We start from the raw sequence: 26,513 nt of genomic DNA on the forward strand, positions 1-26,513 counted from the left end.
TAATTACTTAGATAAGACATCGTGCCTATCATTTGAAGCAATTCGTGGCTTACCTAATTAACCATGCGTACGTAAGCACACGCCTAGTTCCATAATGTGTATGTAAGCATTGTTATTCGTTCCTATCTCATCCTAGTAAATCATGCCTACTTGGCTATCTACATTTGCGTGAACATAACAGTTCATCCTTACTTCAATTCTTTGTATGGACGTACGCATGGGAATCTTATACGTTACATAAGTATATAAAAACTCGTTAGGAGAGCAAATGATGTTGTATTCTTAAAAATTAGTTTGTTCATTTGTTAATACACTGTAGGGAAAGTAACAGTGCACGGACCGTATGTGATAAAAGGTCGGAATTGCCCCGCATGTCTATCTATCTTATACATGGGGACCCTTGTTAATTTTTTTTCACAGTGCCTCTGTACACGACTGAAAATTTACTGTTCTGCTTGCTTTTTTTTTCTATCACTTTTCCCTCCTTGATGCGGCCCCATCTGGTTGCGCCAGACTTGCGATTCTCATTTTCATAAAACTGGCATTACGGTAGACCAGCATGCCGGAGAATTACTTACAAGCATATATCGCCTCTCAGATTCGGTATACGATAACACCAATCTTTGTATAAGTCATAAGCCCAGGCATCCCTACGCCCACATGTCTATCACTATGACGACCGCTGCACCACAACTTTCTCGCGCCGCCGTGAAGGCCGCCACACCGCTTAAACCCATCCTGAAGTCCTCTTCTTCCTTACTTGGCACGAGAAGATCTAGCGACGAAGCCGACCTCGATAATAATACCATGGAGAACCCGCAAAGTCCCCGAAAACGCCAGAGAGTCGAGTTCGATCTGAACAACATCGAAGTCCACGAGATAGGCGCGCGATCGGTTGGCGAGATCAAACAAGAAATAAGGAAGGCGCTGGATCGTCATGATCAAGGAGACGACGAAGACTACGACATACTAAAGGATACCTTATCTGGAAAACAATCATACGACGACGATGACGACGATGAAGATGTAGATCCTACCATCCCAGAGAGGCGGCGTCAGGAACTTAAGGTCTATTTGGTCTCACTTTCCAGCTTCTCTCCGCGCCTAGGAAGATCATGCGACGGTCTAATTAAGAGTGTTTTGCAATGCCAGTGGCTTGGCCGAGATGACCAATTTGCCAAGATCTACGTCCAATTTCTCGCGGCTCTTGTCAGCGCGCAAGGGCCTCGTCTCACACAGGTCTTGATATGCATCCTAGAAAGATTCACCGACTCGAGACCTTCCGACTGGGCCGTCCCGAATTACCCTACCGTCAGCCGCGAGGCTGCACAACAGAGACTACATGTTGCTTTACGCTACCTATTATCACTATTCCCTGCCGCCAAGCCTGTCCTAGAGCAATTGATGGCTACGAAATATCCTTTTCACGACGAATCTAAGCGAATGCATCTAGCTTACGTGGATAATCTCTTAAGGCTGCGAAAATACTGTCCCGACTTGAAGACGGAAATCATGGATCTAATCATTAGTCGATTGGTTAAAATCGACGTGGAGATGCAAATGGACCTTGACGACATGGATGATAGGCTTGCTGCAATGGTTGCTATGGCTCTGAAGTCCTCGCGCGAAAACGGCAACCAGGACGAAGAAGATTCGGACGAAAGTGATGCCGAGTCGGTAGTTAGCGAAGAGGAGGACGAGGACGATGAATACACGCGCGTCAAAACAGCCAAGGAGAGCATTGAAAAGATGGATTATATTCTCGACACACTTTTCGACATCTATACACCCAGCTTCGCCGACCCGGATTCCGATGAAGCCCTAGAAGCGTTCGAAGACCTTCTCTCCGAATTTTCTAACCTCATACTACCGACTATCAAATCAAGACATACCCAATTCTTGATCTTCCATTTTGGCCAACGATCCGAGAAGCTTATCGACGCGTTTTGTGGCACTTGCATCAATATCGCTTTCGAGTCACAACGTCCTCTGATCCTACAACAAGCCGCATCTGCATATCTGGCGAGTTTTGTTGCTCGCGGAGCGCACGTACCTGGTCATATCGTTGTTAAAATTTTCGAGGTTTTAGGCTTCCACTTGGATCAAATGCGTACCCTCTACGAAACCTCATGTCGCGGGCCTGACGTCCGTCGATATGCGCCATTCTATGCATTAATGCAGGCGTTAATGTATATCTTCTGCTTCCGATGGCAAGATCTGATTAGGTCAGTACCTGACGAAGTCGACAAGGATGACATCTCGTCATACCTGGACCAGGAGATTGAGTGGGAGTCGGAAATCAAAGACATAATGAGGCGCAACATCTACTCCAAACTCAATCCCCTCAAGGTCTGCTCGCCAGTTATTGTTAACCAGTTCGCGAAGCTAGCTCATCGATTTCGATTCATGTATGTTTACCCATTGATCGAGGCGAATAAGCGTCTTCGTTTGTCGCAATTCTCGACCGGGGCATATTCTAGCGGGGGTGCTTTACGAGACTTGTCTTTTGACATGAACGACGAGAGCTGGCAACAACTAGGCTCTTTCTTCCCGTTTGATCCATACCAGCTCCCAGTGAGTAAGCGATGGGTCGAACAAGATTATTTGCAGTGGCGACATATTCCTGGACTCAACCAGGAGGAGCTAGATGATGATAGTGATGAGGATGAACAGGAAGGAGAAAACGACGAAGAAGTCGACGAGGACACTGCTACTGACGACGAGGTCGGAAACGACGAATAGGGCAATGAACGGGAGGGCATGGACTTTCTGGTTGCATTTGGTCGGCGTTAGCATTAGGCGAAGGTTAAGGAAAAGGATGATACCTGTATTTATGGGGCGTTTAAGGGACCAGCAGGTAGTGATTTGATGACATTTCCAGGACTCTACAGTTTATTGTCTGCGAGGATGTTTACACCTGAAGTTGGTATGATTCTGGTGGCACAGCCGATTGTTCCCGATGCGCACAATTGACATTTCCAGCCACATTATAAAACATTTTATGCCCTTTTATCATTCCATCATTCCCTGGTATTACCTACTACTTCCCAATATCAATATTCCGATCCTGCACGTGCGCTCGGACTACCGAGAAAATCCTCTGATGGAGGTTCGTCCAGTGTATTCCAAAAAGGAGACAAAAGATTCCAAATGGTCGATCTCTCTCCACCCCTGGAAAAAATGCCCCACGTTCCTACGCTTACATGCTTACATCCATCCCGTCCCATTCAGTTCACCTACCTATAGCTACAACGCCGAAAAAATGTGAATGCGAAATCTATCCTACCTATCGCGTGCGCAACTACTACCTTAGATAACCTACCCTTTGCGTAGTAAGACGCCCAAATAGCTCTAGCTATCTCTAGCGAAAAGGGTCGAACAATGGTGAACTCGTTATCGGATGAGGCGACAAGTGATAGCACCTCTACTAAAAAAGGGAATGGCGGCTCGAGACCCTCGTTTACCGACTACTGGAGACGCACCAAAGAGGCGGCGAAACAGATTACGTTTGTGTCGAGCAACCTTGAGCAACAGGCAGGTATGTTGGTGTATCATATCGTATGGTGGCGTGGCCAACAATTTCCATCCATCTACTAACATACCCACTCACTCATTCCTCATTCACTTATATACTTATATATACGCCTATCTCTTACCCACCTAAATATTCCCTTACCATTATTCCCCTTCCTAGTCTGAAATAGGTCTCAGATATTTGTCATAAGGCTGAGATATCTTATTTTGGGTCACGATGTATCATTGGTTGATGATCCACCATAGGCGATCGCATGATGCGGCGCTGGAACAACAGTCCGCTGTAGTGCGCGGCCATGTTTTACATTGTGAACATTAGGAGGTGCACAGGGGATGAAGGGATAACTGAGATATTTGATTTGGATTCATGAGCGTCTAGATGGCTTATAAACGTTACCTCAACCTCGTCTACGAGCTCATCAGTCTGGGTCTTGTATACGATATTCTTGCTCTGTCTTCATCATCGTTAGGAGCTACCCGTCTCTCACACTTATCTACCTGAATTCCTCGCCCTTTTATATCGCCCCTTGTCCTCTCCCTTATCTCACACTTACTTCTCTCCCTTATCATTTCCCTCTTCACCAACTATGCACACAAAAACTGACACCTTCCTCGTCTACCTAGGCCCCAGCAGCAAAGATGACACCTCCCCTCACAACAAAAAGCAGTCACAACAAGATAGCAGTAGTAGCGATTCCCAAGCGAAATCCCAAGCTCGCCGGGCCCAAGTCAGAAAGGCACAAATCCAACACCGTCAACGTAAAGCAAACTATACCAAGCAGTTAGAAATGGACGTCGCGGAACTACGTGACTTGATCGCGCGCGCTGAACGCGATGGCATGTTGTTGAAGGGCGAGAATGAGGCTATTCGGAGGAAATTGTTGCGGGCGGGTGTTAATGTGGGCGTGGGGGCGCCGAGGTTGGTTATGCCGACTTTGGATTATGGACGGTTGGGTATGGAAGCGGGAGGGGGAGGGTATTCGCCGCAGTATACGGTGAATTTTCTGAGTGAGGGTGGGTTGGATTTGGGGACTCCGGTGTACCAGGTGCAGAGGACGTCTACGCCGTCGGGTTCGTCGGCTGGTACGGTGGGTGGTTCCACGGGTGCGGCGCCGGGGGGTTCGGGGGGGAAGGCGGATGCGGATTATGCTATAAACTTCATCTTAGGGTATAGTAGTCTTTTTTTCTCCCTAGACCGAGTTAATATTCCTGGGAGAATTGCTGATATATCCAAATATAGCCTCGAACACGTCTGCTGGGACCATTTCCACCCCTCGTATTACGACCACGACCATTACGACCCAGAGAGCTCAGAAAACGGACACGCTCTCATGGCCACTTCTCTCGCGTTACGGAGCGCTCCAGCGGGTGTATGGGAGCAAATCGACGCCGAGAAGAAGCGCAGGAATTTACCTGACGATCATACCTCTATCGTGGCATCACAACCTCCTATTATCCCGCCGTTATCCTTCGGTGGTGGTGATAATAGCAGCTATAACAACACGAATAACAATATAGATCCCAACATCCTCGCATCCTGGCAAATCTCCCCACCACCACCTCTCCCATCCCAAACAACCACGCAATCAAACCCAACTCCAACAACAGCGGCAGCTGCAAGCGCATCAGGTCTAACCCTCGAAGGTCTATACGGCCTAGCCTCAACGCTAACTCCAGCCGACGGCTCCGAGCTCGCGCCCGTACAAGCATGGTTCGAAATGCTCCGTCTCTACAGCAACAGCAGCGCGCTAACCGATATCTCCACCATGGACCGCGTGAAATCTGAACTAGCATCCGTGGTTGAATGCGTATTCTTCGGTGCCGTGATACAGCGTGGCGCGTTTGAGGATGTGTTGGAGCGCGTACTTGGTCCTATACCGGTGGATGTTAGGACGTCGGGGGATTTCTTTGCGCGGGTGGGGGAAGTTGGGGTGTAGGTTGGATGATGGGAGGGTGATAGTCCCGGGGGATATGTGTATATACGCCAGGAGAAGAAAATTATATAGGATGGAATGGGAGGTAGGGAGCGCTCAATTTGATACAAAAGGGCTTCGTTTATGGTAACTAAAAGTATATAGCAAGAGATATTGCATTATGTTATACTTAACAACTCGCTACCTGTACTGTTAAGTTTGTTGGAAGGTGGATGTTATAACGACACAGTGCATCGCTAAAATGCGCCTAATAGCGGGAGAAAGGGGCGCAATTCCGCCATATTCTCGGAAAAGCCTTTGGGGCATAGATCTGTAGCGCATTTCCGCGTCATTCTACACATTCACTCACACTTATTGTCACTCTACATAAAAAAATACGGTGTTGTCAAGTATTTCATTCCCCTATTCTACACCCCTCCAACTCACCCCATCATAGTAGTACAACTACAACTACAACGCCTTAACAATAGTCCTCTCATCGAACAAATCCGCCAGCAACCCTTCCACACACGTTTCAACGTCCAGCGTTCCCATGGCGTACGTCGATTCGAATGCATAAATACTCAATTGGCCAAAGAATGGCCTTAGTATCTTGGCCACTAGTTCGTCTCTCCGATCTACTGTGAGCTCGTCGTCAATACCACCAACATGCCGACCGAGAAGTGGTTTTCTCAACGGTGTCGATCCCTCTGTTGCCTGGGCAGCGATTGCGGCAGCGGCGGCTGTAGACTCGACGTGCGGTGTTATAATGTTATTTCCAAGCTCATCAGACAACTCGTCAGCCAACGCCACTGGCTGGTAACCAGCGAAGCGGTAGACGGCGTCAATGGTATCAGTGACAAAAAGCCACCCATGCAATTGGAAGTCATCTGGTGCGGCCGCGACCAGCAGATCTAGTAGTTTACATGCCTGGAGCACGGATGTATTGCTAAAAGTGTCCGACGACGTGCTGTTATCCGGCGCTGCTACAGACGATATGGCTGCATGGAGTTCGGCATTCACGGTAGGCCAAAGCGCCGCTAGATGTATGGCGGAGGTTCGGAGGACGAGAGCCCGAACCACCATGTATATATCTGCGCGTGTGGTTGATGATGGGGAGGATGTGGATGTAGCTGCTAGCAGCTCGATAATGCGTTCAAGAATATTTGGTAGGTCTGTGACGAATGTGTCCGTTCCACAAGCAAGGACAAGGGCTGCAATACGACGGAGATTGAGCTGTGTTTTGCGATCGGCTTCCAATCTCGCCGACGTGGCGCCCACTCCAAAGACGATACCGGCTGTCGTAGGTGGCGTAATTCGGCTTAGTATCTCCGGCATTCTATCCTTGTCTGCGACCGTCCACTGCTTTAATAAGGGTAGCCAGTCGCTCCGTACTAAAGCGACTGATGAGTTGAAGAATCTTGAGTCGTTGAAAGCGTCCCCAATATCTTTCTTCCAAGTCTTCTGGTTGCCAGGAAGTCTAGTGAGCTCTTGAAGTAGAGTTAATGTGGTCTTTGAGATAGTTTCTGGGAATGATTTTGAACGAATAGACGGGCCGATCACGTTGGCGGAAATGGCACCCGCTGCCGTCAAGACGCGATCTGATTCCACGAGAATCTTAGGTAAGTTGGGAACAATGTTAGATAAGATGCCGACTATGTCGTCCGCTCTCTCTGCTGGTGATATGAGACGACCTTCACCGGCTTTTGACTTATCCGTTTGCGAATTTGATGGTCCATCTGTAAAGGAGGTCGGTCTTGTGGTGAAAATAGCCGTAAGCAGTCGTAAGAAGAGATCCTAGTACAACATTAGTAATAAATCTAAAAGCCACGGATGCATATGGAATACATACTCCGAGGTCCCTTCGCATCTTTTTCTGCTCCCCGAAATTTGTATTATCCACCTTTTCTCCTAGAATTGCTGCGAATTCCAAGAGACTCGGTAATGTTTGCCTGTGCGGAAAAGGGTTTCCTAGCAAGTCCTTGAGGAAGATCATACAATCCTGCCAAATCTCATCCATCGCGTCGTCTTCTAGAGACCGAGCGTAATCAACTAAGAATATGACGAGATCAGTATCTTGCAACTCGAGCGTTAAGGTAGACTTTCGAGACATTTCCAATGCACCCGGATTTGATCGGCTGTAAATAGCATTGAAAATAGCGGGTATAGTATGTCTTGGTCGGGACCCATCTAATGCAGGAAGTAGATTAAATACTTCCGTGTGCTTAGTAGTATCAGGATCGTTGAGTGAAGATCGCCAGATATCGACTACCGTCTCTAGACATTCTAACGCCTCAGCAGCGAAGACGTGCTCCAGGAGGCGTCTAGCCCGGTTTCGCATGCGCAGAGACGTATAATTGAACGATGAAGCTGAGTTAGCATCTATAGTACCGGCTTCGCTTCCTTGCCCCCAGGACCAAATTTTGAAACACATCCTAACTGCGTCTTGAAAGGCAAGCAATACGGTCAGCCTATCATTGGCGGTGGCGCTTCGAGACTGCGGAGCATCGGAGTTGAAAACTCCAGACACCATGTTCCCAAAGAAACCTTGAGGTTGATCAGGACTTTTTGCGACTTGGGCTCTAGCCTCTGCAGCCAGCAACTGATCATGTGCCTTGGCGAGCACCTGCTCAAGTGCATTGAGCAACGATATCAAAGTTGATTCAGGAGCGTTAATCCTCTCAGACGGTTTCCCGCCTTGTTTGAACGTCGTTTGTAAGTTGCTAAATGTGCTTGCTACCTGACCACAAAGCGTCTCTACTAAAGGTATGAGTACTTGGAAAATGGAATCCGAGTATAAGGGTAAACATTCGGCAAGGAAGCCCACCCAGCTATCCAGTACGGGTCGGCTGCTAGGCGAACTGAGACCGGCCTGTATACATTTGAGTAATGAGGCTGGAGGCGCCGTTGTGATTTCAGGTAGATGCTCTAGGGAAGTTGCAGACATTCGTGCACTACCGGACGGGTAATTCAAGGATCGTTTCTCCCCAATTGGTGAAGACGGCAATTCCGCGGGTGACAAATCTCGAAGTCGAAGCGCGGCAAAGACAACATCGAGTAGCAGTACTTGGATATATGGGTCGGGCCCTTTGAGAGATTGAGCAAGCCGGTCGATCAAAATGTCCTCAAGTTTTAAACGTGACATGGCTTCTGCGTATGGATTAAGTAATATTTGGTGAAGGAAAGTCAACGCGCAGCGATGGAGTTGGGCAACCCGAAGTTGCATTTGGCTGTCGCTTGGAAACTGATTTCCAGCGATACACCGCATGCAGACTCGTAGGAAGAATTCTTGAAGAGACAAACTACTTTCAGTACAAGCTAGATATTATTAGTAAGCGATTCAGGGAATTGTAAAATATTGTCAACTCACTTATCTCTATTATATTCTGTGTGGGTTCCTCGATCATCCACGTTGCGAGGACTCCCCAAAATGCATCAGGTGCCCATCGGAAAATATTCGACAAGGTACGGAGATAGTAGAGTGCAAGGTCCAGGTCGTCCTCTGCTGAGAATTCAACAGACTGACTTGATGCGCCGGTGTTTGCAGTCTTAGGGGAAGATCGAAGAAACTGGAGGTGTGAGATCTTTGACACAAATATTAAGAAAAGTCTGAATTTCAATGTCAGCCCTTCAATAACGTTTCATGATCTTTTCTTAATATTTAACTTACTTATCAATGCCGACCATGGTATTCAACCAATTCTTGACCATCATAAACAATTGGGTCCGTTCATCTAATAACGAGTCCAGCATTAAGAAAAGGGGCCTGGTAAGGATTATATCGTAGTGGTCTGTCCCTGATAGTCGGAATGGGGGTCTATAGTCACTCGTAGGGGTTTTTGGAACTCTTCGATCAGAATGTGAAGTATTGTCTTGTAATGAATGAGACCAGAGTATGGTAAAACTCCGACCTGGGTCAGCTGGCCGTATTGAAAAAGTACCCGTCGTTCCGTCTTTGAGCATGAGATCAGTGATTACCGCTTCAATATCGCGATTTGATATTGTGAGAGCTGTCTGCAGCTGCCATAAGCATCTCACGGTCTCGACGTGGTATTTCGGTTCTGATAGAGATAGAAATCCCCACGCGTGGCGCACTAATGGCTCAGCTAGATCTGAAAGATAGGACACCGGTATCCTTTCGCTAGTGTAAAGTTGTGTTGAAAGTGATAGGATAGATTTGAATGAGACGAAAGGTATGCTGGGTACCGATAGCCGTTTTTGCATAGCTAACAGTAGTCTTTCGGTATCTATACTATACTCGTGTGGAATCTTGTTAAGAATTAACCCTATGAGTCGGCTTCTGATAGATAATGAGGCCTCCTGGTCGGCGGTTGCAAGACTATCGCAAGTCAAACTGCAAGCTTTTTGGGCTAGTAAGGCTCCGACGGTTCGTGGGGCGAAGGGCAACGGGGTTGCTTCAAGATTTCCTTGATCAGAAATATAGAAATTTCTGATTTTCTTGAGCATTTCGCTATTTGACGTGGATGCTACTACTGGACTCTCTATGGAACCAATTGAGTCCCGTTCTCCTGATCTGGATGGAAATGCTCGTTGTGGTATGAGCTCAACCAAATTTCGGGCAATATCCAGTGCCTGAGATTGAAGGGTAGGATTTCCAGATGAACCTTTGTCCTTCATATCCTCTAGCATCGCTAAGATGGATAAAGCGGCTAGGGGTGCATGAAGGGTTATCATTTCCTCTTCACGGATGTTAAAATGTGCCATGATAAATTGAACGAGCGCAAGCTTCTCATTGCGCTCTGCGTCCGTTGTATTTCCTGGACTAATGGCGTGTGCTACAAGCCCTATCATTTCGCCATATATAAGACCACTCTCGACGCCATCAAAGAACACGCTTGCGCTGCGCAATACTTCGTTAAATTCGGCCTTACTCGATGATTTTGACTTGAAATTCTTAACACTGATTATTACCGGGAGGAAGATCTCCGGAACCACTAGGCCGCCTATTTCCCATCTATCCATTAGGGAGAGACAAATTCGGTATGGTCGGGCTCTTTCTGCTGGACTGCTGCTAGACGCGGAACTGACCATTGATAATAAAGCGTGAGTAAGAGGTTGTAATCCGTATTCTTCAAAGTAACTCGTTTTGGAATTATAAAACCCGTGGTGCTCGGATTGTGAAATAGGCGACTCTAGGCCGTTTTCGTGTTCCTGGTTTTGAGGTTCTGGTCCCAAAAACCACGCCCAAAGCCGTCGATTAAGACTCATATCCCTCCGAGTTACAACACCAGCTGCAGCACGAAGTAAAAGTTCCAGATCTTCACTCTTGGCTCTTTTTTGTAGCACCTTGGAGTGTAAAGGGAGATGTGTGACCAAAAGATCCAAAAAGCCTCGTTGAATGAGAAGTTGCTCGTCACCTAATCCGGAAGCGAAACATCTAAGAAGTAAACCAGGCTCTGGAGAGGTCACAAGATTCGAAAGCGCCGACGAGAGGGTTTCAGTCTCAGCTTGTCCTGCTTGACCTGGGTGAACCTCTTGAGTAGGGGACTCTCCTAACTTTGGCAGCCTACGAACAAGATAGGCAAGAGCACCAGGTCGTCTACTCTGGCTCGTAATTGTAGCCAGAAAGAAGCACTGCCAAAAGAAATCGTCTCCAGTTGAATCTATTGCTGTAAGATCTTCGCGATGTGCGGGACGGATAGCAGCCTTGAAATTTTCTAATATTCTCAACGTTCGATCAAAATCTTCACTTGTTTCGTCCTCCAATCCAGGTAATAACGCCAAAATAACACTTTTCATTGCCGGTCTAAGGGACCTAGGGTCAACTTGAAGCACATGGCTTTCGAGGAGATCGAGAAATGGGGCTCTGGCGGTTAGGGACGCAAACGACAACGTCGGGGCTAAGCCGGGGAGGTATAGAGGAAGATCTCTTGATAGACCATCCTTCCCTATAATCGAGAACACATAGCTGTATACTTCCAGGGCTTTCTGGTGCACGCCAGAGGGAAGTGAAGGGTTTAGACATTGCGAGAGACGCTTTGCGACGAGGGTTTTGGAGGGTATAGAGGTAGTATTCGCTTGACGTGATTGTAGTGCCTGCACAAGAACTGTCTTAGCATTATCGTTTTAGGGGTTTGGTGCAAAGAGGTCCTCTCGGCGTACTTTAAGTAGTCTACTCAAAAAAGATATGTAATCGGCCCATTCTTCTAAAGCTGTATCAAACAGCGACAGGGCTCGCTCGACGCCTGACGCATATTTTCGGTAGTGCTTGTCTTTTATTGGAGCGTCCTCTGTAATATCATTTATGTTAGGAATTCTCAAAGGTAGACTGCTCATGTTGGTGCAAATTACCTGCGCCTAACTGGTTCCTCCATTGTCTTACTGTAGGAGTGCTCAATCCAGAGCTCTCTGGCGAGGTAGAACGGCGAGGACCAGGCTCGAGGGCCATATTCGAGGTAGTTAATACTAAGGAGGTACTGGTCGTAAGACCATCGGGTCGGGATCAGGAGTAGAGAGGTCGAGGCGCATAGCTTTGCCGTGGCGCATTCGTTTGTGAGCTATGTGATGCTCTGGGGAAAGTCGGCGATGGGTTATGTCTCTGCCTGAACATTTCAATGTTAATAATTGAAAGCGCATTAAAGTTGCGAATTACGTTGCAGGTACCCGCTAAATGGGTACAGCTAGGTACGGCGAAATAGCATGGTTCCCTGAAATAGGGCAGGTGTAATGGACAGTTTATTGGCTATAGACCCCTGTAGTTTCAGGGTGTTTCCCGCGAAGAGTGTGCTAAAGATACATTGATGTACCCACCATCCAACCCGAAACAGCCATTCGGATGACGTCTAAGCGATAACGATAAGGGGCTCCATAACCTTAACTCCTGCCTAGGTACTGTACATTCCGCTGTGGTCGGTCACTAATTCTCACTAATTCCCATCGCCGAACTTCTCAACTTTCATCCCTTTACATAACTTAATTTCATCTTTTTACAATAAATGATTGTGATATGGCGAGCTTCAGTTGACCTTCGTCGGAACTCACCGTTTGATTTACTATTAGAATGATGATACAACCAATCATTGTGGAAACTGAGGCACAATGGGCACGGAGAATGCTGGCTCATCCAGCGCTTCCGCCGCTCAAGGCGAAGAGCAGCCTCCTCCTTTACCCCCTCGACCTTCATCAAAATCGGAAGATGGATCAGCTACGGCAATAATAGAGAGGCCAAATTTGCAATCGAAACCGACTACCGCAATTTCGTCTATGAACATTCAAACACTTTCATTTCCTGATGGATCACGTGGTACATTCTCAACAGCCACTGGTGATAACACCGCCGGCACCGAACAAACATCTACGGCAGCTGATACCGGAGCGGCAAGCATTGGATTCAACCCGATTATTAATGAAATAGACGATTCTATGAGTGTGATGAGTCTTGCCCCAACCTTACGGCCACCCGGTGATTTGGAAAGTCTACTTGTTGGGGATATGAGCAAGAAAAGTCCCGCTTGGACCCTTTTACGCTCACAGTCTGCGGCCGTGCCACCATTTGAAGCCATCAGAATTGAGGAAGACACGGCCCTTGCCGATTTCGCCCGCGAATTCGACGATATACCGGATGAATCCGAAAAGAATTGGAACGACGAGGATAGACTAAAACTTTGGAAATCCAAGTTAAAGCATTTCATGATTTTGTCCTCAGCGGGCAAGCCGATTTACAGTAGACATGGCGATTTAGGGCTGATTAACTCATCGATGGGGGTTGTACAAACTATTATCTCGTTCTATGAAGGTGCAAAGAACCCTCTTCAGGGTTTCACGGCTGGAAACACGCGGTTTGTTATCGTGACAGAAGGTCCTCTCTATTTTGTCGCCATAAGTAGGCTCGGGGAAAGCGATTCTCAATTGAGGGCTCAACTTGACGCTCTCTATATGCAAATCTTATCTACTCTAACACTCCCAACCCTGACCAACATCTTCGCAAATCGACCATCTACAGATCTCCGAAAGCCTCTGCAAGGAACAGAGACTCTACTTTCTTCGTTGGCCGATAGTTTTACACGAGGATCTCCGTCTGCTCTTCTAGGGGCTTTGGAATGCCTAAGGCTTCGAAAGTCCCATCGACACGCTATTAATAATGCGTTCTTAAAGACCCGAACCGAAAAACTGCTATACGGTTTGATAGTTGCAGGCGGAAAGCTTGTTAGTGTAATCCGGCCACGTCGCCATTCTCTTCATCCTAGCGACTTACAGCTCATCTTCAACATGTTATTCGAATCCGGGGGTGTCAAAGCCGGAGGTGGTGAAAATTGGATCCCACTCTGCTTACCGGCCTTCAACAATCGCGGCTATTTGTATATGTATGTCAGTTTTCTAGATGTCGATCCGGAATCCGATAGAGACATGAGCGCTGTTGGGGAAGAGATTGCGATCATCTTAATAAGTCCGGACAAGGAGAGCTTTTTCGCTCTACAACAAATGCGAGATGACGTTGTGGCTGAACTGAAGAAAAGAGGACACCTTGATATTATTAAAACCACAGCTCAGCAAGGGCGTCCAAAAATTAACGAAATTGCACCGGGAACGCACGTCAGCCACTTTCTGTTCAAGTCAAGGGCCAACGTCCAATTCTGCATGCCATCGCTTCTCCCCGCTTTTAGTAGTCTCCTCTCACATCGGAGACTCATGTCACTTTACCACAGCCTGCATTCGACATTACACGCTAAGCATACTCATGTGAAGGTGCTACATTGCGTCGGAGAGGACAGCACTTCTCTTGCATGGATTACACCTATATTCGAGTTCTATTGCGTTGCAGGACCCAACGCCTCTCGAGCCGTCATGACGCAAGGAGCAAATAAAATCATTCAGTGGGCGAAACGTGAGGAGGAACGACTATTTATTATAGGTGGAGGAGTATTCTAATTCCTAGACCTCATATCCATTCCCATTCCCATTCAACCATCCGCATTGCGATACTTGCCCGGCGCTTCGCTGGAGCACTAGATATACTCCATCCGGTAGCAGTGTTCCATATCACTCTGGTATATAACAAAAATACATGAGGTTAAATAAGCCACCAGGGCCCGCCGAATTAAATCTTCCCAGCGAACCAGAGCCCCGTCATGGGCGGCTTCTGCACACGCGCAAACGGAGGTGGAGAGCCAGTGTCTTCCTCCGGATCCTTGGGCGCGCTTCTCTCCATTTCGTTAACGGGGGTTTCGTCATCATCGCGGAACGGGTCCTCATTCTCGGGAATCGGTTGTAGGGTCTGCAGCGGGATAGGTTCTATGTCCGCATCGAAATCCTCCGATGTCCAATTCATGAGACTGATCGCCTCGTGCTCGGTAAATCTACTCGGGCGCCCGCCCTTAGAGCGAATCTTTTTGATATCGGCTATTGTAAATGTAGGTTGCGCCACTTCAGCTGTCGCAATAGGTGTCGACTCCCTCAGTAAAGCCTCTCTCTGCTCCATATCACCTGGTGGGGTGTCAATGTGACTATTACTCCAGTCGTCGGGGAAATAGTACTGGGGAAATGTCTCACTGGCGCCAAAGAGTTTCTTTAATCTCTGCCAACTTTGAGTCAAAAACTTTCGGCATTTGGCCTCTTGCTCCTGTATGTCATTAGGGCCGCGTTCATCATCAAGAAATTTGATCTCTAGACATACCTTGAGCTTGTTCTCGAGGCCCCAAAATCGACTACCTTTCTTAGTCGCGAACGGAGGGGTATACCTTCTCTCGGATTGTATAACTTCGTCCATCCGCCGAGTAAAGTTCTGTTGCGCCACTCGCTGCTCCTCGAGGGTTGGACGGAATGGTACGTGATCCCGAGTATACCAATTCTGGAACCCCTCGAATGTGAACGGGTTCGGGGTATTATTAGATATTCCCGCTCGCTCATTTGCAGCTGCTCCGGCCGCAGACGTCTCAGCGCGAGACTCGCCTTGGAAATGCGAGATAGCCGGCTTTCTCTTAATCACCGGTTTCGGCATCTGTATCGGTTCCTGAACCAGTTCCTGTGCCGGTTCTCGTACCGATCCTTGTGCTAGTTCCTGTACCGGTTCCTCTTGTATCGGCTCTTCACTCGGGATCACCACAAGGTCCTCTTCCTCATCCTCCGAATCTTCATTAATATAAACATATTCAGACGATACATGAGCAGAGTCACCGTTGCACTTTGGTTTGCTCTCGCGCTCATCGTCCGCTTCCGGAGGAGTCGGCGTGGTTACTTGCGTGTGATCCGTAAGCTGTGTTGTAGGGCTGTCTGACTCTGGCTCTGGTGTTGTACTATTCAGATTCAGAGCCGAGCGGATACCGTTGCCAAATATTGAATATCGGCCCTGGACATAGTAGATTGCGTATGGATTCTCCGGACGAGTCGGACGGCCATTGACATGCGTAAGTGTGGGTTTCTTTTGGGTATCGGAGGGACCAGCCTCGGAGTTGCCGTTCGTTACCGACATTTTGAAAGAAGATATATGAATAGGTTTTGAAATAATTCGCTATTGTTGATGGTGTACTGTATTTGTTCCAATCGGATGTGGTAAAAGAATGGTAGAGGATGAGCTTGACAATATGATTGTAAGCTTGTGTTGATATTCTGCGTGTGCTCCAACACTGTGCGTCGATTATCCACGATAAATATAACCTTGACGGTTAATATATATGGATAGGGATATTGTATGTGCAATAGAATTTTGTAAATATAAAAAGAAATCGTATTGGTCCTAACTTGGGATATGGTCGTGGCTTGGAACCCTTCCGTGAATTAACCACCCACAGATGGATATAACAAAAAGGAGCAAAGAGAAGAAGTTGAGAGATAAAGTTCAAATACTACCCCAACGTCTCAAGATTGATACTTTGATTTCCAGGAATTTTAGAAATGCCAACTCTGAAAGATGGGAGAAACAAGATCCTACGGGGCAGAACCGGGTTTTTATCACAGAACGAGCAGGGCACCAGCTCCATCGACACTACGATAGCATTCGTGTTTTAACTTCAGCCGTTCTCTAAGGACACGGTCAGTGTTATAAAATAACGCTTATAGTAAAGCTATTCTAGACTACCGAATCTAATTCCTGCGGCTTGGGCCTCCTTGTAAATGTGATTTTACCTTGGCACACTGAGAGGCTATTCGCACCCCAAGGTTAACTAATAATTGTTTCTTACTTTCGCGTTCCTAGTGCTTGGGACGCCATGAACATTAAGTTCAGCCTCAAGTCATAGGACACTAAATCTAAATAGTAAGAACCGTATCACCATTATTACATTATTAATCTCTTTTTGTCGCTCAATTAAGAGTCCCCCTTACATTATATTGTTCAAGACTATCATACAGTAAGGCGTAAAGGGGGACCGGGCTATCTTAAGTGCACAGAATGCATTTTTGTTCTCTCACCCAACATTGGTTACCCTACTTCTGGGGGCTGTCTGAATCCTCCACGACTTATACCAAATCAATTACCACATTACTACCGACCCAGCTATAGCAAGCAGGCATCAAAAAAGCCACCCATCAAAACCTAAAAGCAGCGGTCCCAAGACCTGTTCCAAAAAATTCGGGTTGATAAGACTTGCTCGTGCGATCCAATGAATGCTGACACTGGTATGGGAATCTGAGGTGTGATAATTTGTGTGGTAGTGCGAGTAGAGATTCAGGTACCACGGTTTCTCTTCGCGCGTGTCCGCACTGCTGTCTTAGTATATTTAACCCACCTAAGAACCTTAGATCGCATCCGCCGACCAAATGCCGTCCGATCACTGCTCCCCTGAATCGATCCTCCGCCCCTATTTGCAAAGTCGCCACTAGTAAGTTCGACATCCGTCAAGCCCAAATTCTGATCTGATTTATCTTGAGTAGTAGCTTCATCTGATATCGCTGTGGTTGGATTTGATGCTCCCACTAACAAGCAACGAAGGTTTGACAAATGCCTCTTTAAGCGACGAGGTTGCCTTGCATCAAAGCCTGTACGAGATTTTACAGGTGGGTCATATTTGAATTTACCTTGTGTATTCTTCCTTAGTAAAGCCGGCTTTTTTTCGGGCTTGGGTTTCGTTTTATTCGAAATAAGCACATCGCTAACGGAGTCCTTAGTATAGGGAGTTTGCGATAACTTCGTATTGACTGGGTGGCTAGCCGGGCTTAGAGCCGAAGGAAAGTTAAATAAATCTCGCGGCTGCTGCTTTGGTGTGTCCGCTATGGAACCAGAGCCTTCCATAACTGCAACATGGCGAACTGTCCCTGGCGGGGGAGTGCTAGAAGTAGTACTTCTAGAAGATCTAAGTTTCAGCTTATTCCGAGCATGCGCTGGTGCCCCATGGCCAACTTCTTTGTTTTCAAGGTTTGTATTGAGGTCAGCAGCAGCTGGTGGTTGGTTATTTTCTATTTCGAAAAGCTTCGTATCTGAAGAGCTTCTAGCCCCCGAGCCATTCGACTTCTTCGGCTTTAACCTCAATCTCTGTGCGTTCTTTTGCGAGCCAGGGGCGCGATTGGAATTTAGATGTACATTTGGCATTCTGATGCCTGCATCCTTACAAAGCAGAGGCACGGATGGCTGGTTGAATTTGAACGGCGAAAGAAGCTCGGGGAAATCGTCGCCATTACTTGACGTACTTAGAATACTTGTCGCTGGAGATGGAACATAGTCAGGATCACCAGGTATAGGCGGTAATGCCTTCATAAGTTGAGGGATGCTATTCTTCAGCTTCAGTTGACGCGCCGGCGAGATTGGCTTTGGCGAGACAATGGGAGTGGCGGAACAAGACGGAGAAATATACTGGAACCCTTCGCTATCTTCCCTTGGTAAACTGCTGGTGCTGATCCGGGGAATTGCTTGGTTCCTCCTGTGGCGTTGGAATTTCTGCCTTTGCGCCGCCGCCGACAATTGGCGTGTTAAAATCGGGACCTCTCTAACATCGTTGCATTCAAGGTTTAGCTTTCCCATCTTCACGGTGGGTATACCACTATCGCGGATGTCGCAACCAGCATCATCGACATCATTGGGGTCAGTCGTCCCGTTTCTATCTCCTAGCGAATCTACTTTGCTATGGCGTAGATTGGCGCGACTCATTGTGGCGGATTTAAGTTGTCCATCAGGAAGTTCTTCGTGTCGAGTGGGGTCGTTTAAATGGTCTTGAGTAGGTTCGGAACACGAACGTTGCCCAGTAGTACTACCCTGTGGACTCGTTGTGACTTGTCCTTCCACTAAATCGGCATCATGACATCCGTGTAGTCCCTCTTCATGCAAGGTTTCGTCTTGCGTATCGTCCCTCAGTATAACACCTTGTTCGCTTCGAATCGTAGGGGTTCTGCCGCCTTGAACCTGCACATGTTTCTGTAGTGGGTTTGGCTTCGTCTTTGGTGTTGCCGTCGAGCGATAATCTGTGTACCTGTAGGCAGGGGCGTCTTTAGAATCTAGGTCAAGACTTGCATTAAAAGTGTCCATCGAGTCTCTACCAATTTGGGATGGTAATAGGTCAATGTCACTTCCCCTTGCAAATTTTCTATTAATGTCCGGCCCTTCGAATACGATCGGGATGATTTCAGAGCGAATCGAATTGGTACGACAACGTGATGGAGCACGGTCTATTGTGGTCTGGTAGCTTGCTGCTCGGGGCGTGTTGGTGCGATGTGCGGCTTCTACCAAACCTATGGCGTCAGGATTTCGGTTCTCGGACTCATAAAACGTAGAATTTCGCCTTCCGAAGGCAATAGCCAGATCATCATCAGATTCCTGAAGGACTAATGGCCGCTGGCAATCTGAACCACGAGTAGGGACTGGAGCAAATGGCTGAACTGGAGTTGTGACACGCGATTGTTTGTTCTCAAACCCTTCGGTATAGTCGTAATAGCGTGGCACAGCAGCGGAAAGACCACTCGGGCCAGGCCTGAGTGCATGCGACGGCCTGTGATACATATTCACAGTTGAGGTAAGACTCGATGTTCTAGATGAAGGACTATATAATCTTTCGCGATACGGGGCACTCCAAGATGCCATAGAAGACACAGAAGGAGTTCGCATAGAGGATGGCCCCAACAACCCATGGCGACTAGGGGTTAAGCCTTGAGACGGTAACGAAATGGTAGATTGATTGGTATCTGAACGAAGTCCCAACGGAGGGGGCCTTCGGAGCATCGGGGGGTAGATAGGCTTGTAAGCGCCATGAGCTGTCCTCTAATATCTCTCAGTAAGTGTTTACCGTGCGTATCATACGTACGGATGGGCTTCAACACTCACAAGGAAAGTTCGGTCAATCTCCACCATGCGGCTATAGTCTACCCGCCCGCCCTCTGTAAGTGCTGGGGATGCTGGGCGAACCCCAGGTCTCTTTAGACGAGTTGGGTATGGGAAGGGTGACCGGGGACGTTGAAGCGGACCGCCGCTAGCTTGACTTTGCAAAGTTGTTGTCGACCTATGGTGGGAAAGATGACGGGATCCGCATGTGGTCATCGAGTAAGAACGTAGGCCAACGTCCTCTGAAGACGCCGGCGTCAACGTGCTTGTGGTCGATTTGTGGCTCTCTGATCCATACATAGATATTATCTCAGAAGCGGTGTCCCTACATGAAGAGGAATACTTGCCATTGTTCCGATGGCGTAACTCTTCGATGGAAGGACGCGGCGAACAATGCTGCTGTCCAATATCGGACAATGTATCCCTTCGTTGGGGCGACGGGGGAACTGGTCGGATGCTGAAAATCCCAATATCCCCTGTCTCGGTTGTAGTTTTTAACATACTCTCCAAAGCGCCGGGCGAAGGTAGCAAGACGGAATTCTCGTTAACGCTTCGCAGGGGTTTATGTAACGGGCGAATAGGAGAGGGGCCATGAGCCACCCGTCCGTGAGAATAGCTACTATGAAGGGTACCATGGCTGGAACTATGCCTAGGCAATCGATGCTGCTCCATCAGAGGTAGACACGATGGAGTTGATTATGAAGGGAACAGACACGAGGACGGGAGAGCAAAAAGACACTAGATTATGAAATAAAAGTAATTTAGTTCGGCATGGGGTTAAGAAGAAGAAGAGGCCTAGTTGATGGCTCTAGATCAACATCGAGCCTCGTTTTGGGGGGATGAGGGCTTCGACGGTCTAGTAAGTCACCAGACAAGGCCGAATGCTGAAGTTGTTTGGTGAGAGAATCTGCGTGAAGATACATCGGCAAAATGATGAGAAAATCTAAAATCTAACGAATAAGGTTGGTTAACCGGCAGCTTCATGAGGTCAATCACGCTAAGTGGAAAGTCAGACGCTTCAGATGAGAGAATAGAGGGGGGCAAGGAGCCTAATAGTGAAAACTTAGCAAGTACTTTCCAATGAGATGGAAGCTGCGATTGATATTTACATACAAACAGTATCACCTACCCTCGGAGATTCGGCGATACCCGCATGTAGCTATCATACCATGACGATATCGAGGTATGCTTTGCACCTGCCGTGTGTTCTCACAGCATTAAGAGCCCCTCCAGCTCTGCAGACAGGGAAGAACATGACCCTAGTTGATATATTCTCATACGCCTCGTTGCGACTCTTCAACTTAAAAAGTTGGAAATGGTTCGATATGCTATCGCAATACATCGCGACATTTGCACCCTGGTCTTGTAGCTCTGGCATAAATACTTGGGCAATAATTTTTATAAGTTGCTCATAAACTCTCCGTTTCTACGGGGAACCGAATCGTTCATTGAGAACTATATCAATTCTTCTTTGTGGTGATATTGCCTGCTCAGCGCATCGATCTCTATTCGGGTTGCTTAGGTACTCAGGCATCGTAGCAATGAAAGGTACCTATCTTCTATTTTTTATATCAGCTTAGGTAATCAAATTCTTATATGGATTACTCAGGTGTGTCTCGAATACGCAAGAGACCGCTTGAAGCTTCTCGACATGCTTCTGTATTTAACGCCTGATACGAAATGAGATTCTTATCTACGCGAATTTGATGCCTAGCTGAGAATGGATTCTTAATAGATGATGCGATGGTAGGACTGGCATTTCAAAGATCTTTGTTGCAACGCTCAGGGTCCAAGGGTCCGTGATTTTTAAGCCTCGATGCAGGATAAATTTCAACCCGTGCAATTAATCTCGCAGCATGCATTATTAAATATCCCTTCCTGACTCAGGGATATGGGATGTGATCCTGCAGTTGTTGGTTTGTGGTATATACCAAAAGATGTAATGCTGAATAAGCCGTCAGATCGTGACAAGACAATAACGCAATAGGTTGGTGGTTGGTATAATGGTGACGCCCCAACATCCCACATCATTCGAATATTCCGATGTGAACAGCTGTCAACTAATTCGAGTTTTTCATTGGAATGGTGATTTGATAATGATCGAAATTAGATTGTCGGATTGACGAACCGAGTGTCCGAGAACTGATAGCCTCCGACATTGTGTTTGTCCAAATTCTTCGAGATCCCTTTCGTTCCGAATTTACTGATCTGGGTTGTGATCTGTTAAAATTGTATCGGAATTGAGCCTCTAGTGGATACCCCCAATTATTGCCCCTTCTTTGTCGCAGGGGTTCCCCAAAAATCTAGGAAGTTCAAGGTTTAGGTGGTTAGGTGGCGGTGCAGGCTAGGCGTGAGCAGCGTGACCTGCAGCGCTACGGCATGAACGGTAAAGGAGGGGAGGGGCTATAAGAAAAAAAGAGAACACTTGTCATTTAGGTCGTATTGGTTGCCCACCGCTCCTTATCAAGCGGTGGGGATTACACCCCGTCCCTGCATTTCTAATGTATCTGCGTAAGCCACAACAAATGGAGGGGCTAAGATACCCAAATTGAACTAACGATTTGGTGATTCAGCTAAATTCTAGCTTAAGATAGCGTGCCTTAGGTAGCTGTGGCCAGATATTCGGGAACCATTTCAGCCTTTTTAACCAACTTTTTTGCCAATCTTCCCCAATTCACCACCTCCCTCTAATTTTTGAAGGGACACATATACCACTGTAGGGGGATACAAAACATACTCCATCTACATTCTGCATCCAGCTTTTTAGTTTCCTCCTTCATAGTTTATTACCCTAGTTCTATCAAGCCAGTGCTATATAATAAGGTATGTTCCATCTTCCTATCTGTCTATCTTTTATCAGCCTTGTAGCTAGCCCACCGCCCTTCTATCGTTGTCGACAAGCTAGCTCGATCGCTTGATTGCTTCACATTGTCTGGCCGCAAATCCTTCAACCCGACGAAGCTAATTGGGTTTCCCCGTTACTTAGGTTTTCACAATGTACTCGGCTAGGAACATAGTCTTTACGCTGTTCGCGGCCGCCGCAGGTGTCTCTGCGGCGGATGCTGCGTCGGATGTTACGCAGCTAAACAAGGACACATTTAACGACTTCGTCAAGGGCAACGACCTCGTCTTAGCAGAATGTGAGTTAGACCCTACAACTACCACATACCTAAATGGCCCTTTCAAGTTCCTGGCTAACTTTGCGACATGTAGTCTTCGCTCCGTGGTGCGGTCACTGCAAGGCGCTCGCCCCAGAGTACGAGGAGGCCGCTACAACGCTGAAGGAGAAGTCGATCAAGCTAGCCAAGGTCGACTGCACAGAAGAGAGTGATCTCTGCCAAACATATGGTGTCGAGGGCTACCCGACACTCAAGATCTTCCGTGGTCCGGATAACATCACACCCTACACTGGTCAACGGAAAGCCGCTGCGTACGTATTCTACTTCAAACAGAATATAACCGTCAGTCGCTAACAAGCACGCAGAATTACTTCATACATGATTAAGCAATCTCTTCCCGCAGTTTCGCTTCTTACCTCCGAGACGCTCGAAGACTTCAAGACCGCCGACAAGGTTGTCTTAGTAGCCTTCATCGAATCCTCCGACAAATCTTCTAATGAAACATACACAAAGGTCGCTGAGAAGTTCAGGGATTCTTACCTCTTCGGTGCCACCAACGATGCTGCGTTGGCTGAAGCCGAGGGTGTCAAGGCCCCGGCCGTCATCTTATACAAGCAATTCGATGAAGGCAAGGCTACCTTCTCCGAGAAGTTCGACGTTGAGGCCATTGAGCAATTCGCTAAGGTCGCATCGACTCCTCTGATCGGTGAGGTCGGCCCCGACACCTACTCCGGTTACATGTCCGCTGGTCTCCCCCTTGCCTATATCTTCTCCGAGACTGCCGACGAGCGTAAGGAGCTTGGTGATGCCCTGAAGCCCATTGCCGAGAAGTACCGCGGCAAGATCAACTTCGCCACTATTGACGCTTCGGCTTTCGGTGCTCACGCCGGTAACCTTAACCTCAAGACTGATAAGTTCCCTGCGTTCGCCATCCAGGAGACGGTGAAGAACCAGAAGTTCCCCTTCGACCAGGAGAAGGAGATCACCCACGATGCCATCAGCGCCTTTGTTGATGACTTCTCTGCTGGCAAGGTCGAGCCCAGCCTCAAGTCTGAGCCCATCCCCGAGAAACAGGAGGGTCCCGTTACTGTTGTCGTTGGTAAGTCGTACGAGGACGTTGTCTTGGATGACACCAAGGATGTCCTAATTGAGTTCTACGCTCCGTGGTGCGGTCACTGCAAGGCTCTTGCTCCCAAGTACGATGATCTCGCCTCGCTATACAGCAACAGCGAATTTAAGGACAAGGTTGTCATCGCCAAGGTTGATGCTACCAACAACGACGTTCCCGATGAGATCCAGGGTTTCCCTACTATCAAGCTATACCCCGCTGGCGCCAAGGATAAGCCAGTGACCTACAGCGGCTCTCGAACCGTTGAGGACTTAATCAAGTTCGTCAAGGAGAACGGCAAATACAAGGCCGGTGTTGAGGAGAAGAAGGAGGAAGAGACCCCTGTTGCCCCGGCCGCAACCGAGTCTAGCAGCAGTGAAGCTGCCCAGGAGACGCACGATGAACTATAAACATGAAAAGAAAATTATAACAGAATAAAGAATGAAGCATCTGTACAGTGTCTTTCTAGTTATATCGACCGGGCAATTCCATCAGCCGGCACGCTGGGTCAATCTGGGACTGGGGGTATATATGTTGACTTCAGGTAGATCAACATAGGAAAGGTTCATGAATTTGATTGTCTGACGAATCGTGTGGCTTTAATATGCGGATAACTATGAAGGCGATAAAGTAGTAGTAAAAACGATGAAGACACGATTATACTGTAACTGGCTTACTACGTGTAATAATGTACCCAAGTAGGTGCTTACTACTGGCCAAATACAGCAGTAACCAACCAGCACGATTGGTTCTGTAAGCCCTCCCGAGGTTAACTACAATAGAAGGTCTTACCGAGAAATATCCGCTATAGTGAATGAAATTAGTGCAGGTGGAATGCGTAAATGGGGACCCACTTTAGGTACCCCAACTCAATTGATTGACGTCTCGAAATTCATTTTGGCCACCCAACTCTTTCCCAGAACAAAATAAAAAGCTCAACGATACCGACACTCCCATTCGAATATTCCCTCACGAGAACCCTCTCTGTTTTGTCGTCGCAATTTTCATAAATAAGCATCATGGCTTCTAGAGTCCTGCTTAGCGGGGCCCGAAGCATCTCGGCCGCCGCCCCGCGCGCTACACGAAGCTTCCACGCGACAGCTCGAACGCTGGCTGATGCGACGGCACCCTTACCTGTTCGTAAGCCTGTTGGCGCTTTCCGTGGAGGGTGAGTAGATTGCCCATTTCTACCATCTAACGTGTATTTCTAGCGAGTTAGCATGGAACTAACAAAATGGTATGCGATAGACTCTTCGGATTCCTTCTCGGCTCGACGCTCGCTGGTGGTGGTATTTACGGCTACGTCCTGTTAGTATAAACCCAATTATCCCAACAGGTTCTATCCTGGGTCCCCTCATGCCCTTCTACGGCCGCTATCCCTGGAATGTGAATGTATTGGGGGGATAGGTTTAGGCCGCAGAACCTTCTACGAAAAAGATGAAACGAGCGATTTGCTAACTTGGAACTTAACAGACGCGAATACAAGGCCTCAAACGAACTACTAACGGAGGACATCTATGTGCGTTACTGCATTTGATTATTCCGCGTCTTGCTGCTTTTCATCATCAGGGGGTAGGGAGGGGGATCATCACCGGGAGCAGCCGCCCCTCTTCCTACCTATGGTGTTTCTCCTAGTGAAGATCCCTTACTCCCTACTTCCCTTCTTCGACAACCGCTTCGGAAGTAATATCGTTACTAACCATATTGTTCGAAACACAGGCTCTCCAGGCAGCTTGCCAACGATTGAACACGTACGTCCAGCAGCTAGAAGAGAAGATGGATGCTGCGGAACGAAAAAAGAAATGAATAATGAGGTGGACGAGCGAATGAGGGTTTGAATGGACTGGATGGATGGCGAGGATATTAATGGTGTAGGAATAGGCGATATCGTTACACGCATTTTCTCGACATGCTCTTCAAAAAGAACAACATTAAAATTTTGTCTGGTAGCCAGGAGTTAAAAGCATTTGATGGCAAAAACTGTACAGAAACATTGCGCATTTCGTACATATAATAGTTTCTGTTGGGGCCTTGGAATGATGGATTTTCTCATCCCACTCGATTTCTTGGTCTTGAAGGCTGTAAATACAGAGATGATGCCGCTCTCCCTGAAGAACTCTACATTCGATTCATCTATTGTTGGCTTGTGCTTATTCGAGCTCAATACAGGTGTATACCTAGTACCTCTATACATCACCCCGAGAATAGGGACGCCGGTGAACCTTAGGTAAGTGCTCTTAACTTTAACTAACCTCCGGATAGTCCCACTAATCACCGGTTCGGCCCGCCCAGCGATAGGCTCCATCCCCGTTCTCTTCGGAGGGACGTACGACCAACGATGGACTAGTGTCCACATATTAAGCTGACCGATTCGATCATCCGCAAATATCCGCAAGCTATGCCGCTCCGTTGACCTAAAGGATTATGATTGAACCTATAAGGCAACGATGGCCGGATGGACAACCGCCCCCACCTAGGACTTGGATTGAAAGGAAGACTCGCCAAATGTTACCTCTTCTATCTAAGACAGCCAATCTCTTCTCAATTGCTACGAGTCTTGAAAGATGTTAATATCGTATCAATTAAATGGGAATCTCATTTCGTTGAAATGGGCATAATAGTCTTCAACTAAGTCC

At 47.5% G+C, this 26,513-nt stretch overlaps 8 protein-coding genes across 8 annotated transcripts; 5 read left to right on the forward strand and 3 right to left on the reverse strand.

The window, feature by feature from the left end:
- The first annotated feature begins 493 nt into the window (after nt 1-493).
- Nucleotides 494-2,851, forward strand: F4822DRAFT_38357 (RNA polymerase I-specific transcription initiation factor RRN3). Its single transcript, XM_051456443.1, has one exon. It carries the CDS (start codon nt 661-663, stop codon nt 2,740-2,742), a length of 2,082 nt encoding a protein of 693 aa, XP_051319913.1. The 5' UTR covers nt 494-660; the 3' UTR covers nt 2,743-2,851.
- A 235-nt stretch (nt 2,852-3,086) lies between these two features.
- Nucleotides 3,087-5,695, forward strand: F4822DRAFT_38373 (uncharacterized protein). Its single transcript, XM_051456462.1, has 3 exons — nt 3,087-3,538; nt 4,159-4,702; nt 4,775-5,695. The coding sequence occupies exons 1-3, from the start codon at nt 3,382-3,384 to the stop codon at nt 5,469-5,471; spliced, it is 1,398 nt and encodes a 465-aa protein (XP_051319914.1). The 5' UTR covers nt 3,087-3,381; the 3' UTR covers nt 5,472-5,695.
- Nucleotides 5,695-12,049, reverse strand: F4822DRAFT_38342 (putative regulator of reproduction dopa). Its single transcript, XM_051456440.1, has 6 exons — nt 11,760-12,049; nt 11,571-11,698; nt 9,118-11,504; nt 8,818-9,056; nt 7,300-8,765; nt 5,695-7,244 (listed from the first exon to the last, which is right to left on the reverse strand). The coding sequence occupies exons 1-6, from the start codon at nt 11,854-11,856 to the stop codon at nt 5,919-5,921; spliced, it is 5,643 nt and encodes a 1,880-aa protein (XP_051319915.1). The 5' UTR covers nt 11,857-12,049; the 3' UTR covers nt 5,695-5,918.
- A 275-nt stretch (nt 12,050-12,324) lies between these two features.
- F4822DRAFT_38461 (vacuolar fusion protein MON1) lies at nt 12,325-14,421 on the forward strand. Its single transcript, XM_051456550.1, has one exon. It carries the CDS (start codon nt 12,507-12,509, stop codon nt 14,334-14,336), a length of 1,830 nt encoding a protein of 609 aa, XP_051319916.1. The 5' UTR covers nt 12,325-12,506; the 3' UTR covers nt 14,337-14,421.
- F4822DRAFT_38466 (uncharacterized protein) lies at nt 14,422-16,036 on the reverse strand. The gene has a single exon (XM_051456554.1). The coding sequence runs from the start codon at nt 15,874-15,876 to the stop codon at nt 14,506-14,508; it is 1,371 nt and encodes a 456-aa protein (XP_051319917.1). The 5' UTR covers nt 15,877-16,036; the 3' UTR covers nt 14,422-14,505.
- Nucleotides 16,037-16,913: 877 nt separating this feature from the next.
- Nucleotides 16,914-20,528, reverse strand: F4822DRAFT_38491 (uncharacterized protein). Its single transcript, XM_051456571.1, has 2 exons — nt 19,654-20,528; nt 16,914-19,590 (listed from the first exon to the last, which is right to left on the reverse strand). Exons 1-2 carry the CDS (start codon nt 20,320-20,322, stop codon nt 17,071-17,073), a joined length of 3,189 nt encoding a protein of 1,062 aa, XP_051319918.1. The 5' UTR covers nt 20,323-20,528; the 3' UTR covers nt 16,914-17,070.
- Nucleotides 20,529-22,166: 1,638 nt separating this feature from the next.
- Nucleotides 22,167-24,759, forward strand: F4822DRAFT_387206 (protein disulfide isomerase). Its single transcript, XM_051456789.1, has 4 exons — nt 22,167-22,473; nt 22,637-22,790; nt 22,864-23,080; nt 23,135-24,759. The coding sequence occupies exons 2-4, from the start codon at nt 22,646-22,648 to the stop codon at nt 24,285-24,287; spliced, it is 1,515 nt and encodes a 504-aa protein (XP_051319919.1). The 5' UTR covers nt 22,167-22,473; nt 22,637-22,645; the 3' UTR covers nt 24,288-24,759.
- F4822DRAFT_38512 (uncharacterized protein) lies at nt 24,720-26,022 on the forward strand. Its single transcript, XM_051456602.1, has 4 exons — nt 24,720-25,045; nt 25,126-25,185; nt 25,351-25,396; nt 25,597-26,022. Exons 1-4 carry the CDS (start codon nt 24,897-24,899, stop codon nt 25,681-25,683), a joined length of 342 nt encoding a protein of 113 aa, XP_051319920.1. The 5' UTR covers nt 24,720-24,896; the 3' UTR covers nt 25,684-26,022.
- Nucleotides 26,023-26,513: the final 491 nt, after the last annotated feature.

Source organism: Hypoxylon trugodes, assembly GCF_022578975.1.
Source record: "Hypoxylon trugodes strain CBS 135444 unplaced genomic scaffold F4822scaffold_1, whole genome shotgun sequence".
In the NCBI taxonomy this organism is placed as follows: domain Eukaryota; kingdom Fungi; phylum Ascomycota; class Sordariomycetes; order Xylariales; family Hypoxylaceae; genus Hypoxylon; species Hypoxylon trugodes.